At 40.1% G+C, this 13,397-nt stretch overlaps 1 protein-coding gene across 2 annotated transcripts in view; it reads right to left on the reverse strand.

Annotated features, from left to right (window-relative positions):
- CRPPA (CDP-L-ribitol pyrophosphorylase A) overlaps positions 1 to 13,190 on the reverse strand; it is a 315,799-nt gene extending 302,609 nt beyond the window's left edge. For both annotated transcript variants that reach the window (XM_004377417.2, XM_023732277.1), the window contains exon 1: positions 12,909 to 13,190. In XM_004377417.2, the coding sequence (XP_004377474.1) occupies positions 12,909 to 13,156 (248 nt within the window). In that variant the 5' untranslated portion in view covers positions 13,157 to 13,190. The remainder of the gene's footprint in view (positions 1 to 12,908) is intronic.
- Positions 13,191 to 13,397: the final 207 nt, after the last annotated feature.

A 13,397-nucleotide genomic window follows, 5' to 3' on the forward strand; every position in this document is an offset into this window, starting at 1 on the left:
GTAGCTTCTGAGGCTGCTTACGTAAAATCAAACACTTCATGGGATTTGGTTCCTTGGTTCGAAGGTTTAGGGTCATGGTTTCATGGGATTTCCCAGTTAATTGAAGTTTAGTGCTTCTGTTCTACCTCCTAGTTCACTGCATAATCTTTGGGGTCTTAAAAGCTTGCAAGCAGCCATCCAAGGCACAACAACTGATCTCTATTCACCTGGAACAACAGAGGAAGAAGGAGAATCAGGAATAGGAGGAGGAAATGGAATGTGTGGCTAACTGCTTCCATAAACAACTGCCTCCTTTGCCATGAGACCAGAACTGGATGGTGCCTGAACATTTTGATCAGATTCTATAGAAGAATTCTGATCATAAGAGGGAAAATGCAGAACAGAATTTCAAATTCTCATGGATTTCAGATTTTCTGGAGCCATGGAGGCTAGATGAACCCCTGAAACTACTGCCTTCAGATAATCTTTAAACCTTAAACCAAAAATACCCCTGAAGTCTTCTTAAAACCAAACAATAGTTTAGATTAACTAGTAAAGAATGTCTGCCTTAAGCATTGTGCTCTTTCAAGATCCATCTATATGGGATCAAATTAACAGCAACTAGAAAGATTAGATAGGAAACTTAGGGGACAGTGAGTTTATGTTAACGGAGAGGAATAACTCAGAAAAGGAGGGTGAGAATCGTTGCAACTTGAAGACTGTCATCAATGTTACTGAATTGTACATGCAGAAATAGTTGAATTGGTGTATGTTTGCTGTGTATATTATCAACAACAAAAATAAAATAAATTATTTAAAAAGAGGTAAATAATCTTTGTGAGTTGGTAGGAGAGTCACAAAATAAATCTAGTGCCACATAACAAGAGGTAATGATAGATAATGTACTGTGTTTTCAGCAGTTTTCATGTTTTACCTCATGTAATCCTCACAACAAACCGTGGATTTTATTCTATTACTCCTTTTTATATATGGGGAAACTGAGGCACAAGATGGGTAAGAAACTTCCCCAAGGTCATACAGCTTATAAGCAGCAGAGCTGAGATTTTAACCCAGTCAGTCTGGCTCCAGCATCCTTGTTCTTAACCACCTGTATACTATCTCCCATAAAATATGAAATCATAAAAGATATCTGAGCATACAAATCTCTCATAAATATCAAAGGATATTATAAATCAGAAAGATATCTGAGCCTACAAATACATTGTTTTATTTATCTACACTACCATTTTATTCCAAAAAGGGCTTGACATACAAAAAATACTTCTACCATCTTCCAACATGACAATTCAGTATTTCCTTTTATTTTATCTTCTAGAATATAGGCTCCATGATACACTGGGATAATATCTGTTTTGTCCATTGCTTTACAACAAGTACCTAATAGGTGCTCAATAAATATGTGTTGGATGAATAAACGACATTGGTACATCTCATCTACAGGAGCAGAACATCATCTCACAATAAAGTACAGTTTCAAGGGGTATGAAAATAAAGGACGCTTTCCTCAAGACTCTAGTTACCTACTCTTCATTAACGAGTAACAAGGAGGGGGAAAAAAAGCAAGAATGAAAATAGCCTTCGCTATGCAGTGTGGATTTGTAGATTGTTTTCTGTGTTTCTAGGTGTTTGTCTTTTTATACTTGATTTATAGATTCTAACGCTCCATGATGGCTAGGACTACTTTTATATCATAACCCTGGGGGAATTCTAGTCACAAATAAAAACAATATAATAATACTCATAGAATACCAAAGAACAAAAGACATAGTAATCTGCACAGACAATATAAAGGATTCTAGAATAGGATTGAATGTGGATTGCTCCTTGTTCTGTTTTGAAGCCCACCTCCTACTCCTTTCATTGCAAATTAAACAATTGGTAGAACTTACAGCACTGTACTTAGCAAAGTCCTTGGCAAGTGGCAGTTTCTCAGTACTCCCTAAATACAGGGCTTCCTCCTAGTTTCTGTCTCCACTGCCATGGCCTTAAACCAGGAGGCCACCTCTCTCCTACAGTATTGCACTAGTCACTTAGTTGGAATCCTGCTGTTATGTATGCTCTTTGTGATGCTCTCAATCACATATGTATAAGTCACTATTATGTATGCTTCTAGAATACTTTTTACTCTGCCGTAGTGGTACAATGGTTAAGAGCTTGGCTGCTAACCAAAAGGGTGGCAGTTTGAATCCATCAGCTGCTCTACCCTATGGGGCAGTTCTCCTCTGCCCCTTGGAACCCCTATAGCGCAGTCCTACTCTGTCCTATAGGGTCCCTATGAGTCGAAATCGACTCAACAACAATGGGTTTGTTTTTTTGGTTATGATATTTTTTGTAATGATTTTAAACATGTACACAGAAGTCAGAAACCCTGGTGGCATAGTGGTTAAGTGCTACGGCTGCTAACCAAAATGTCGACAGTGCAAACCCACCAGGTGCTGCTTGTAAACTCTATGGGGCCGTTCTACTGTGCCCTATAGGGTCGCTATGAGTCAGAATCGATTCGACAGCAATGGGTTTTTTTTTATGTACAAGTCACTTATAATATGAAGTCAGAAATAGAGAATGTCTCTGAACTTAGAAACATATATACACCCACTCCCCACTTATCGACATGGTTAGGCTCCAAAGACCAGGTAGTTATGTGAAAATCGGTGTTATGCAAAAACGGAGGATGACCACATAAGATCACAAAATGGAGGATGACTACATCATTACATAGCTGCCAAAATACATCATTACATAACTGCCAATTTACATCATGATATAACTGCCAAATTGCTTCACTACATAACTGTCAAACCACTGAGAATCATGGCCCTGCAAAGCTGAAACACAACCTTAACCATCACAGCCAGCATTACTCTCATCTCACACCTCAGCGTTCGTTTCTGCCAGACGTACGTTGTTAATGCGCAAAATTGTCAGATAGTAGATTTTTTACTATTGTGGTAAATGCAAAGTATCAGATAAAAAGATAGTCGATAAGTTAAGAGCAGGTATACTTCTATGAGGCTCTCTAATCATTAACTATAAGTCATTAGAAGCTATAAGTCATTAGAAAGTTCTTCTAACCTTGGAAATAAATAATAGAAGTATGTGAAGTACATAGTAAACAGGGATATAACATGTCATATACAATTATTCCCTTAATTGACAATAAAATATACTAGTAATTCAAATTGACCTTGAGACATAAATATGCCATACAACTATTCCCTTAATTGACAATAAAATATATTAATCTCGGTTAAACATGATACCACCTAACCCTTAACTAGTGAAGTCAAGGTGAAGAAATTGTATATAAACTCTTGATTTCTGATCATGTGCTGAGAAGACATCAGCAAAAGTTCTCTCTAACTCTTGTTCTCTCTGAAAACTGACAGCCTGCTGAAATACTGCCTGCCACAACCAACCTCGGACCGTAGCTACAGGGGACCTCCTTTGAGTTTGAGAGGTAGTCAAGTCTTCCTCTTGTGACCACTCACTTAAGGCAAACGCCTGAAGTCTAAAGATTCCGACTGTCATCACTGAACTAACATTGTAATTGTTAATTCTTATACTCTAGTTCTAAGTGAATATCTTGAGGTCTTACTTGCCATGACTGTCTTGCAATAAGCTAAACGAGTTTATTCACGACAAGAAGGCCCTGGTGTGCAATGGTTAAACGTTTGGCTACTAACCAAAAGGTTCAAACCCACTCAGCAGCTCCTTGGGAGAAAGATATGGTGTCTGCTCCTGTAAAAATTACAGCCTAGAAAACCCTATGGGGCAGTTCTACTCTGTCACATGGGGTCACTATGAGTTGGAATCGACTTGACAGCACCTGACAACAATATGCATGACAAACCTGAGTATTTCTCTAAATATTTCTCTAACCAAAACCCAAAACCAAACTCATTGCCGTCGAGTTGATTCCGACTCATAGCAACCCTATAGGACAGGGTAGAACTGCCCCATACGGTTTCTACGGAGCAGCTGGTGGATTCAAACTGCTGACCTTTTGGTTAGCAGCCGTAGCTTGCCATAGATCTTAACCACTGCATCACCAGGGCTCCATTATTTCTCTACTTATTTCAAAACAAATAAAAATCCTCCAGGACATCTGTTCCTCATCTTACCCCTACAGAATCCATCCTCACCACTTCTGGATGATTTCTCAAGAGCAAATTTGACATCATCCCCTGCTGGCTCTTGAGCAAGGCCCTTTAAAGTCTGACCTCAACGTACTTGTCCAACTTGGTCTCTTCCACACCCCTCTTACTCTGCTACTGAGCTGCTCCCTGAAAGGAGGGTACCACATTCTTTCTCACATCCAGATCTTTGCATGTGCTGCTTTCTTTGCTTTTCAACATTGCCGCCATCCCTATTTCCATCCCATCCCCACCCACTCCCAGTTAGGTCCTACTTGTTCTTCACCTCTCAACTTGGATATGGCCCCCACCAAGAAACCTTCTCTGCCTACCATTATGGATACATTATCTCTGCTTTCTACTTCCAGAGTACTCTGTCTTTATCAGTCATCACACTGCACTCTATTTAATTTTCTATCTCTCCCACTAGACTGCCAACTAATAGAAAGCAAAGACTATACCCAAGGCTTGGTGTGTAATATACTTTCAATAATATTAATAGTAGAATCAATAGCTAACATGTATGGGAAGTTTGCTATGTACTATGTACTATACAGAGCATTTTGCTTGTAATATCTCACTTAATATTTACATCAGCTTTAGTTATCATCCAATATGTGTTATAATCAAATGTATTCCAACTATATATTATTTTAACATCACATTAAGCTCTTTTAAAGAGAAGTAGCTATAAATATGTGCTCAATTAAATCAGTGACAGAATGTTTGTCTAAAGCAAGAGAACAACCTTTCCTCTAAACCATTTACTTCTGTCACTTTTAATAAGATATTTCTAAGTGACAACTTTTAAAGATATAATATTGCTGTTTTTGATGGAAAATTACATTAAATTAAATCTTAAATATAGAAGAATCAAGAGGAAAAAAGATGACAGGATATTGCTTGACAAAGTAGTCATTCAAATATGTGTTTAATGAATTAATGAATGAACTCCCAAAGGTAAATCCCCATTATATTGAAACGCTTTGAAATAGTTAGAAAACAGTTCTCTACAATCTATCAACTAGAAAGCAGTCTATGTAGATGCTAATAATTACAAATACATGTTTGTATTAAATGTGGTATCAGACTATTTCAAAATCATATGATACTCTAAGTTGAATATAGTGTTTTAAACCAGTATGGCTCAAACTGCAATTATTTCTCAAATTGCAAATTTTTAAGACCCATTAGTGTGTCATCAAATCAGTTTAGTAAGTTTAGGCCAACAGTTTTGGGTAAATGAAATAAAACTTAATAAAATAGAAAAATTGGTATGCACAGCACATAGTAAGGATAGGTTGTTTTCATGGAATTTTCTTTCAAACATGTGCATGGGTAAGTACGTGTTTACACACCGAATCATGATGCAAGATATATTTCTTATTATAGGTCACAAAAAAAAAAGGTTGGAAACTGTTTTAGGCCACTCTTAAGAGATAGTGGACTCATTATGCTATTCTATTCAGCAACCTAGCTTACACTCAGCACTTGCAAGCCTTTATAAATACTGTTTGTATTCCAAAGGATTTATTCACATTCTTTTCCAGTTATAGAATTAAAAGCCTTTCACAGTATTAAAATTTAATAATGTAGAATCATGGGACTGAAAAAGACCTTAAGTACCTCACACAGTGCCTACTGAACAAATATTTGCTGAATAAATGGATCTGGTCTACCTCCTTAACTGGAGGCAAGTCCACACCTAACCCCCTGTAGTCCCACAAGATTCTATCAAGTTCTCCTGAATATTTCCTTCCTGGCACATTGCACTGGCAAACCTAAGCCCAATTACATTTACAGATATTTTGAGGAAGAAATATAATATCTCAGATGTTATTTTTCTCCCAGAATAGCATAAGTATCACTAACAGGAATATTCTGCTTAGACAGTTTAATAAGATTGGTTGAAAACAGAATACTTAAACAAATGCTTTAAAAACCAGATGGAAAAGCAAGCCCTGTTAACACTTTTAAAGTGCTCTCATCCAGGCTGCAGAGGTGTGGCCCTGAAGAGATTGTGGCAGCTGCTGCTCACTGCCACAACAGCCTTCATGGAAACTTGGCTCTGAATTGTCCAGTGGCTATAATTTATAGATTCCCATCTCACCATACCCACCCCAAAGTTTTAGCAGCAAAACATCAAATTGGTATGAAGGGGCTGGCTCTTGAGTGCCTTCCCAGCCTCAATCCTCCCCACTTCAGCCCATGAAGGTTTCCTGTAATCAGACCCCAGCCTAACCCTCCTGGCCTTATCTATCTTAAGGGAGCTACACAAGGCCTTTGGGAAATGAACACAAATCTCTGATCATCTAAGGCTGAAAAACATATAGTAGACTATTCCTTCCTTTGACTAAAATATGACCCTTTTATTAATAAAGCCTTAAGACTAAACTATTTTTTAAGCCATTTTCAATTAAGTTCAGAACAAACTTTGTTTTCAGCACAACCTACAAATTGTTATATTTGATCCTTTTAGTTTATAACGCACAAATCTTAACTATCAGTTGAATGGTTTTGAAAAGGAAGGATATAGTGTATGAACCAAACCAAACCAAACCCATTGCCATCAAGTCGATCCCGACTCATAGCAATACCATGGGACAGAGTAGAACTGCCCCATAGGGTTTCCAAGGCTGTAATCTTTACAGAAGCAGACCGCCACATCTTTCTCCCGCAGAGTGGCTGGTGGGTTTGAACTGCAGCCATATCGCTTAACGACTGCACTAGCAGGGCTCCTTGATACAGCATATATACCCATTGCTGTCGAGTCAATTCTGACTCGTACAGTCCCTATAGGATAAAGCAGAACTACCCCATAGGGTTTCCAAGGAGCGGCTGGTGGGTTTGAACTGCCGACCTTTTGGTTAGCAGCCTTTTCTCTTAACCACTGCGCTACCAGGGCTCCATGCATATATACATATATGTCTATATATTCACACAATGGCTAATTGCAATAAATATACAATTATACCCACACATAACATAATTTTGACATACTAACTTAAATTTCGGTGCCCTGGTGGTGTAGTGGTTAAGAGCTCGGCTGCTAACCAAAAGGTTGGCAGTTTGAATCCACCAGCTGCTCCTTGGAAATGCCATGAGGAAGTTCTATTCTGTCCTATAGTGTCGCTACGAGTCGGAATTGACTCAATAAGCTTTTAGTCAACATGTCTCAGATTTGTGAGAATGAAGAAATACTTTTGAACCTAATTTAATCTATTTCGTTTTCTAAAAATTCCTTTGGAGCACAAGTAGAATTTGGCTAAAGTAGAAAAGCTGGTATTCTTCCAATTTTACCAAAAGAAAAAAAAACAGACAATCTGAAATTCCAATCAATTTATGAAATGGATTTTCTTTCAACGTCCCCTTTAACTTCCTGATAATAGAAGAACAGCTACTTTAATATGTGGCATGCTATTTGAAGAGGAGAAAACTTCCTTGAGTCATCTACCTTAGGAGCTAAGAATCTCACGATTTCAAAACGGAGTCTTTCTCTTAATCTTCTTACTGCCATAGAGCATTTCACATAGCCATTAGCTGTGTCTGGTTCTGAGCCAGAGAATAATCCTCCAGTGTTGGGTCAGAGATCTGAAGGTCTGACTGTTCCTTATTTTCCATAAACCATTTTTCTATCTTCTATCTTCCAGAGTTTTGTTAATATTTCTTATCTGCAGTACCTCCTCTTTCATTCATTTTTTTCCCTTGCGTGGCTCATTTTTAGTTTCTTTACTGTCTCTTAAGAAACCCTGGTGGCACAATGGTTAAGCACTCGGCCACTAACCAAAAGTTCTAGGATTCCAACCCACCAGCCACTCTTCAGGAGAAAAGACCTGGCAATCTGCTCCTGTAAAGATTATAGCCTAGGAAACCCTATGGGCAGTTCTACTCTACTGTAGGGTCACTATGAGTCAGAATCGACTTGGTGGCAGACAGTAACGACTGTCACTTGGGGTGGGTAAATGAGGGAGGGAAATAAACACGTTTAAATGGCAAGGTTTAACTAGAGAAGAAACTAATTATGTTTCTTTACATTTCCCTATGCCAACCTGGAGCCCTGGTGGTGTACTGGTTAAGAGCTTGGCTGCTAACCAAAAGGTCGGCAGTTCAAATCCACCAGCTGCTGCTTGGAAACCCTATGGGACTGTTCTACTCGGTCCTATAGGGTCCCTATGAGTTGGAACCAACTCAACGGCACCTAACAACAACAACATGCCAACTTAGGTATTGGGGGCCAAAATTCAGGGGTGAGCCTCTTTTCTTTCCTAGGCCCTGATTAATTAGCTCTTTTTACAAGGAATTGGAATGAAACATTCAAAATTCCAAAAGACAAAAACCAACACAGAAACCTAACACTGAGTGTGGATGAAGTGTGCACAGCTCAACCAAGGAAATGATGTCAGCTAAGATGAACACACAAAAAAAGGACCTTTTGGTAATTACTATGGCATATATAATTTTGTAACAACAACCAAAAAATATTTGTGCAGGTATATATGTATGTATGTAAGCATATTTGTGCAGATATGTATATGTGAGTATGTATGTGTGTATATATGTATATGCATGTATATGTGTGTGTGCATATATATTCATATATATAATAAATCACATAGAGGGCACAGTTACGGATACTTCATAGACATATCCAAAGACCTCGTGAGATTGGTATTCTGGGTTGGAAGACTTAGGACCATAGTCTCATGGGACAACTCAGTCAATTGGCATAATGTAGTTCATAAAGTTTATGTTCCACAACTCTGTCTGGTGAGTAGTGTCCAGGGTCTTAAAAGCTTGAGAGCGGCCATCTAAAATTCAACTATTGGTCTCTACTTGTCTGGAGCAAAACAGAAAGAAGGAAACCCAAGACTCAAAGAAGAAACTAGACCACAGTAATAACCATCTACACAAACCACGGCCTTCTCTATGCTGAGACCAGAAGAACTAGATGGTGCCCAGCTGCCACTACCAATCTTCTCATCAGGGCCACAATAGATGGATTCTAATAAAATGGGAGAAAAATGTGAAACAGAACCTCAAAATCTTTTTAAAAAATCCAGACTGACTAGACAGTTGAGATTAGACTCCCCGAAACTATTTCCCTGAGATGCTCTTTAAACCCTGAACAAAAACTATCCCAAGGTCACCTTTTAACTAAATAGTAGATTGGCTCACAAAATAAAGAATATCACCAGTGAGTACAATCTCTCTTTAAAAAAATGATCTACATGAGATCAAACAGTCAAAATTACTTTAAAACAAAGATGAGAAGGGAGGGGGACAGGGAAACTTGATTACTGGAAATGGAACAACCAAAACAGAAATAATGAGAATGTTCATTCATTATAAAGAATGTAACCAATGTCACCGAACAGTTTGTCTAGAAATTGAATGGAAACCTAATCTGTTGTGTAAACTTTCACCAAAAACACAATAAAATATTAAAAAAAAAAAGATTAATGGAAAGGAAAGAGGCAAAGACAGAGACTTTCTTTCAGACTGTTCTTTGTAATCGTCTAATGGTGATTAGATACTCCCTTGTCCATTATAAAATAGAACAGTAAGATTATCCTTAATAAGAATCTCACTTTATGACAGCATAGAATTGTTTAATAAAGTAAAAAACATATAGTACTCTAAAGAAAAAAAAAATCAACACAGAAGCATTATTTTTCAACAAGTATCTTTAATTTCCTAGTCAAGTTAATCGTAACTAGGAATCAAAATTTACCCTCAGTGAGTTCTCAAACCTCTGTGAGTGTGATGGTAAAAGCTTAAGGAAGGAAAATGCCCTATCTTATGACGAGCAAATAAAATAAACTTTGTCTGAAGTCAAATTCTGGACATTACACAGATCCTAAAGGCAAGAAGACTTGACACCCTCTTAGTATAATGTAGAGGATTGACAGTAGTGACATCCAATTACATCTTTTATTTTCTTTCTTAGACCCTTGAGACCTGTGCTTCCTCTTTTCTTTAATAGATGCATAATTTAAAAGCATGCATAATTTCTCCAGAGAGAGTAAAAAATAAGACTTTTCCAAAGCATTTTATGTTTCCACTAACTTGCATAATTTATCTTGTGGAATGAAATTACTTAGGCCTTTGGCACCATGCTGTAGGAAAATTATCAGCAATCTATGGAGTCCATCTTCTACCAAAAGAGAAAGAAAAGGGATTTCAATTCATAAATGGCCAAAAAGCATCCGCACACACACTTGTAACACAGTTTCCAGAGATTTCTTGGGACATACCCAACGTACAGTCATATTCCCTAAAGTTCTTCAGGTATTTTAATAGTGACAAAAACAAACCATGAAGTATTTCAGAATGGAGTTTCGATTAATTACCATTGTTATTAGTTTGGATTATATGACTGATGTTATGAAGCAAAAATGGAAAGAAGTGTTCTTTTGCCTTATTTTCCATAACAAGGCCTTTCCAGAATATTTTACTTCTAAAATGTTTGTAGTTTTTTTGTTTGTTTCGTTTTGTGTGCGTGACCACCTATCTCAGGCAGCCTCAGAAGTTAAGGAGATGCAAAAATGCAAATCAATACAAAAGATTTTCATGGAGAAGGGAAGTTAAATGTAAAAATGACACAATTCCCTACGTGTAATAATACTAAGTAAAAGAAGATCCTGCTGGCCAAGACCCACTGTGTCCCTGCACACCTGAGATGCATTGTCACAATGTCTACCACACTGGAATGTTGTAGGTGCCAGATTCACACGATGGTTTCCAGAACCCTCCCGCTACCCAGAGAAATGGAGGAAAACAGAAATGAGAAGGAGCAACTGGAACTGTTTCAATATTTGTATGAGTTTCAGATGTAACCACTGGCCTGATTACAAGAATCAAGGGTGATTATGGCTCTTTACACTTCTACTTTCCAAATGCTAATATTCAGAAAATAAGATAACCATATGAGAAGTGTCATGGATTGAATTGCGTCCCCCAAAAAATGTGTGTAGCAACTTGGCTAGATCATGATTCCCAGTATTGTATGATTATGTAATCTGATGTGGTTTCCTTACGTGCTGTAAACTCTTATCACTATGATGAGATTATATGTGATCTCCTTATGTGTTGTCAATTCTATCACTGTGATGAGCTTATGCTGATGAGGTTGACAAGATCAGATAGTGTCTTAATCCAATCTCTTTTGAGATATAAAAGAGAGAAGCGAGCAGAGACACATGGGAACCTCATACCACCAAGAAGCAGCGCCAGGAGCAGAGCGCGTCCTTTGGACCTGAGGTTCCTGCGCAGAGAAGCTCCCAGACCAAGGAAAGACTGATGCATTACAAGAGCTCCACAGCCGACAGAGAGAAAAAGCCTTCTCCTGAAGCTGATGCCCTGAATTTGGACTTGTAGCCTACTGGACCGTAAAAGAATAAACTCTTTGTTAAAGCCATCCACTTGTGGTATTTCTGTTAGAGCAGCACTAGATGACTAAGACAAGAAGCAACTTGGCCTTTCTGACTTCTAGGGTATGCGTAAGGAGAGGGGTTCCTTTATAGATAACATGGTACCCTCCTTAGACTAGAACCTCACTAAGTTATCTTCATTAAAGCCTTCTGCAAAGGCTATGCTAAAGGATGCCATCTATCTTGAAATGAACATTGTTAAGATTTTAATCCAAGTCTTAAAATCCTACCACAGATTCAAGGTAAAGTTTAAACACATTAGCAACACAGACCTTGGAAATCCTTCTTTTGCCTATGCCCCCAGCCTCACTCCATGGCATTAACCAGAAAAACCCAAAACCATTGCCCTCCAGTGGATTCTGACTCATGCAGACCTGATGTTACAGAGCAGAACTTCCCCATACAGTTTTCTTGGCTATCATCTTTACTAAAGTAGATCCCCAGACTTTTCTTCCACAGCGACGCTGAGGGGGTTCAAAGCCCCAGCCTTTAGGTTAGTAGTCCAGTGCAAACCCTTTGCGCCACCCAGGGACCTCCTATCACATTATTCGGTCCTAAAAGCAAAATAAAATTAATAAAATAACACATTTCCTCCTTTTCACCTCCTTAGCCCCTCCGTACTGCTCCCCTAGTCCCCTTACCCCACCCTCCCTTCACTTCTCCAACTAGTTAATCAGTTCCTTTTCTTTCAAGATAGACAGCGTGTACAGACCTCAATTTCAGACTTTAACATGCTATGTCTGTTTTTCACCTCTGGAAGATTTCAATTAAATTCTGCTCATCGCTCCACCTCCATTACCTAGTAATTTAGCTCAGTCTGTCTCAAACGAGGTGCTCAATAAGTATGACTACGAAGGAATGAAATGAATGAGCCAGTAAAAGTCTCTGAAACTAGATTTTCTTGGGCTAGGACTCATAATCCACTCATGAGGAGGGAGGGAGAGACATACAGACAGGCAGACAGTCTGACTCAGCGACTCCTAGAACAGCTGATCCTCATTAAGCCTCACAGGGGCCACAGAACTAAATTTTCCTTAGGCCCAACCCACGTACTCATAAAGCCAGCTCCACATGGGGGCTTTCCCTACAACATTGTGAGCTTGGGCATTTAAAGATGGGTTTCTGTCGCCATCTGTTAGAAGAGCCAGAGATACCTCTCTCTGAAATGCCGCTGGGAACGGAGCTCAAGCTGGAGTAAAAGTAACTGAGCCGGTGGAGTCTGGCCCAGCAATCCGCCTGGATTACGGCGCTTGCGCGAGAGAGGAGGCCGCGCAGGTGCCGCAGAGCTGCCCTGCGCGGGAGACCTGGCCCCGGGGACCGTGGGGGAGTGTTGGCGCCGCGTTACCTCTCCAGGGCCTGCAGGGTGTAGCTGATGAGCGGCCTCTCCAGGATAGGGCAGAACTGCTTCGGGGTGGGGACGCCCATCCTCTCCCCGCAACCCCCTGCCGGCAACACGGCCGCCACGCTGCACCCCGGCTCGGCCCCGGCCGAGCTCAGCGAGTAGGCCGAGGTCCCTTGGCAGGCCCCGCCCGGGCTACGCAGGCAAGGCCCCGGCTCGGCCGGCTTGGAGCCTCCGGACGGCCGGGGCTCCATGGCGGCGGGCAGCGCGGCGGGTCCCACTTGCCCTGGACCAAAACGCCCCGCGGCCGCTCCTGCCCTCGGCCCCGGGTTGCGAAGTTTGTGTTTCGGACAGAAAAGACCCCGCACGAACCGCGCCCGCTCAGCCGCTGCGCGTCCCTAGGGGACAATCGCGGCCACAGCTGAGGCTGCAGATCTTTTCTCGCGGTGCGGCAGCTGCCTCAGCAACCCGGGCCCAGCGCCCCCAGGAGGGGTA

This window comes from Trichechus manatus, unplaced genomic scaffold, assembly GCF_000243295.1.
Source record: "Trichechus manatus latirostris isolate Lorelei unplaced genomic scaffold, TriManLat1.0 scaffold00050, whole genome shotgun sequence".
Classification (NCBI taxonomy): domain Eukaryota; kingdom Metazoa; phylum Chordata; class Mammalia; order Sirenia; family Trichechidae; genus Trichechus; species Trichechus manatus.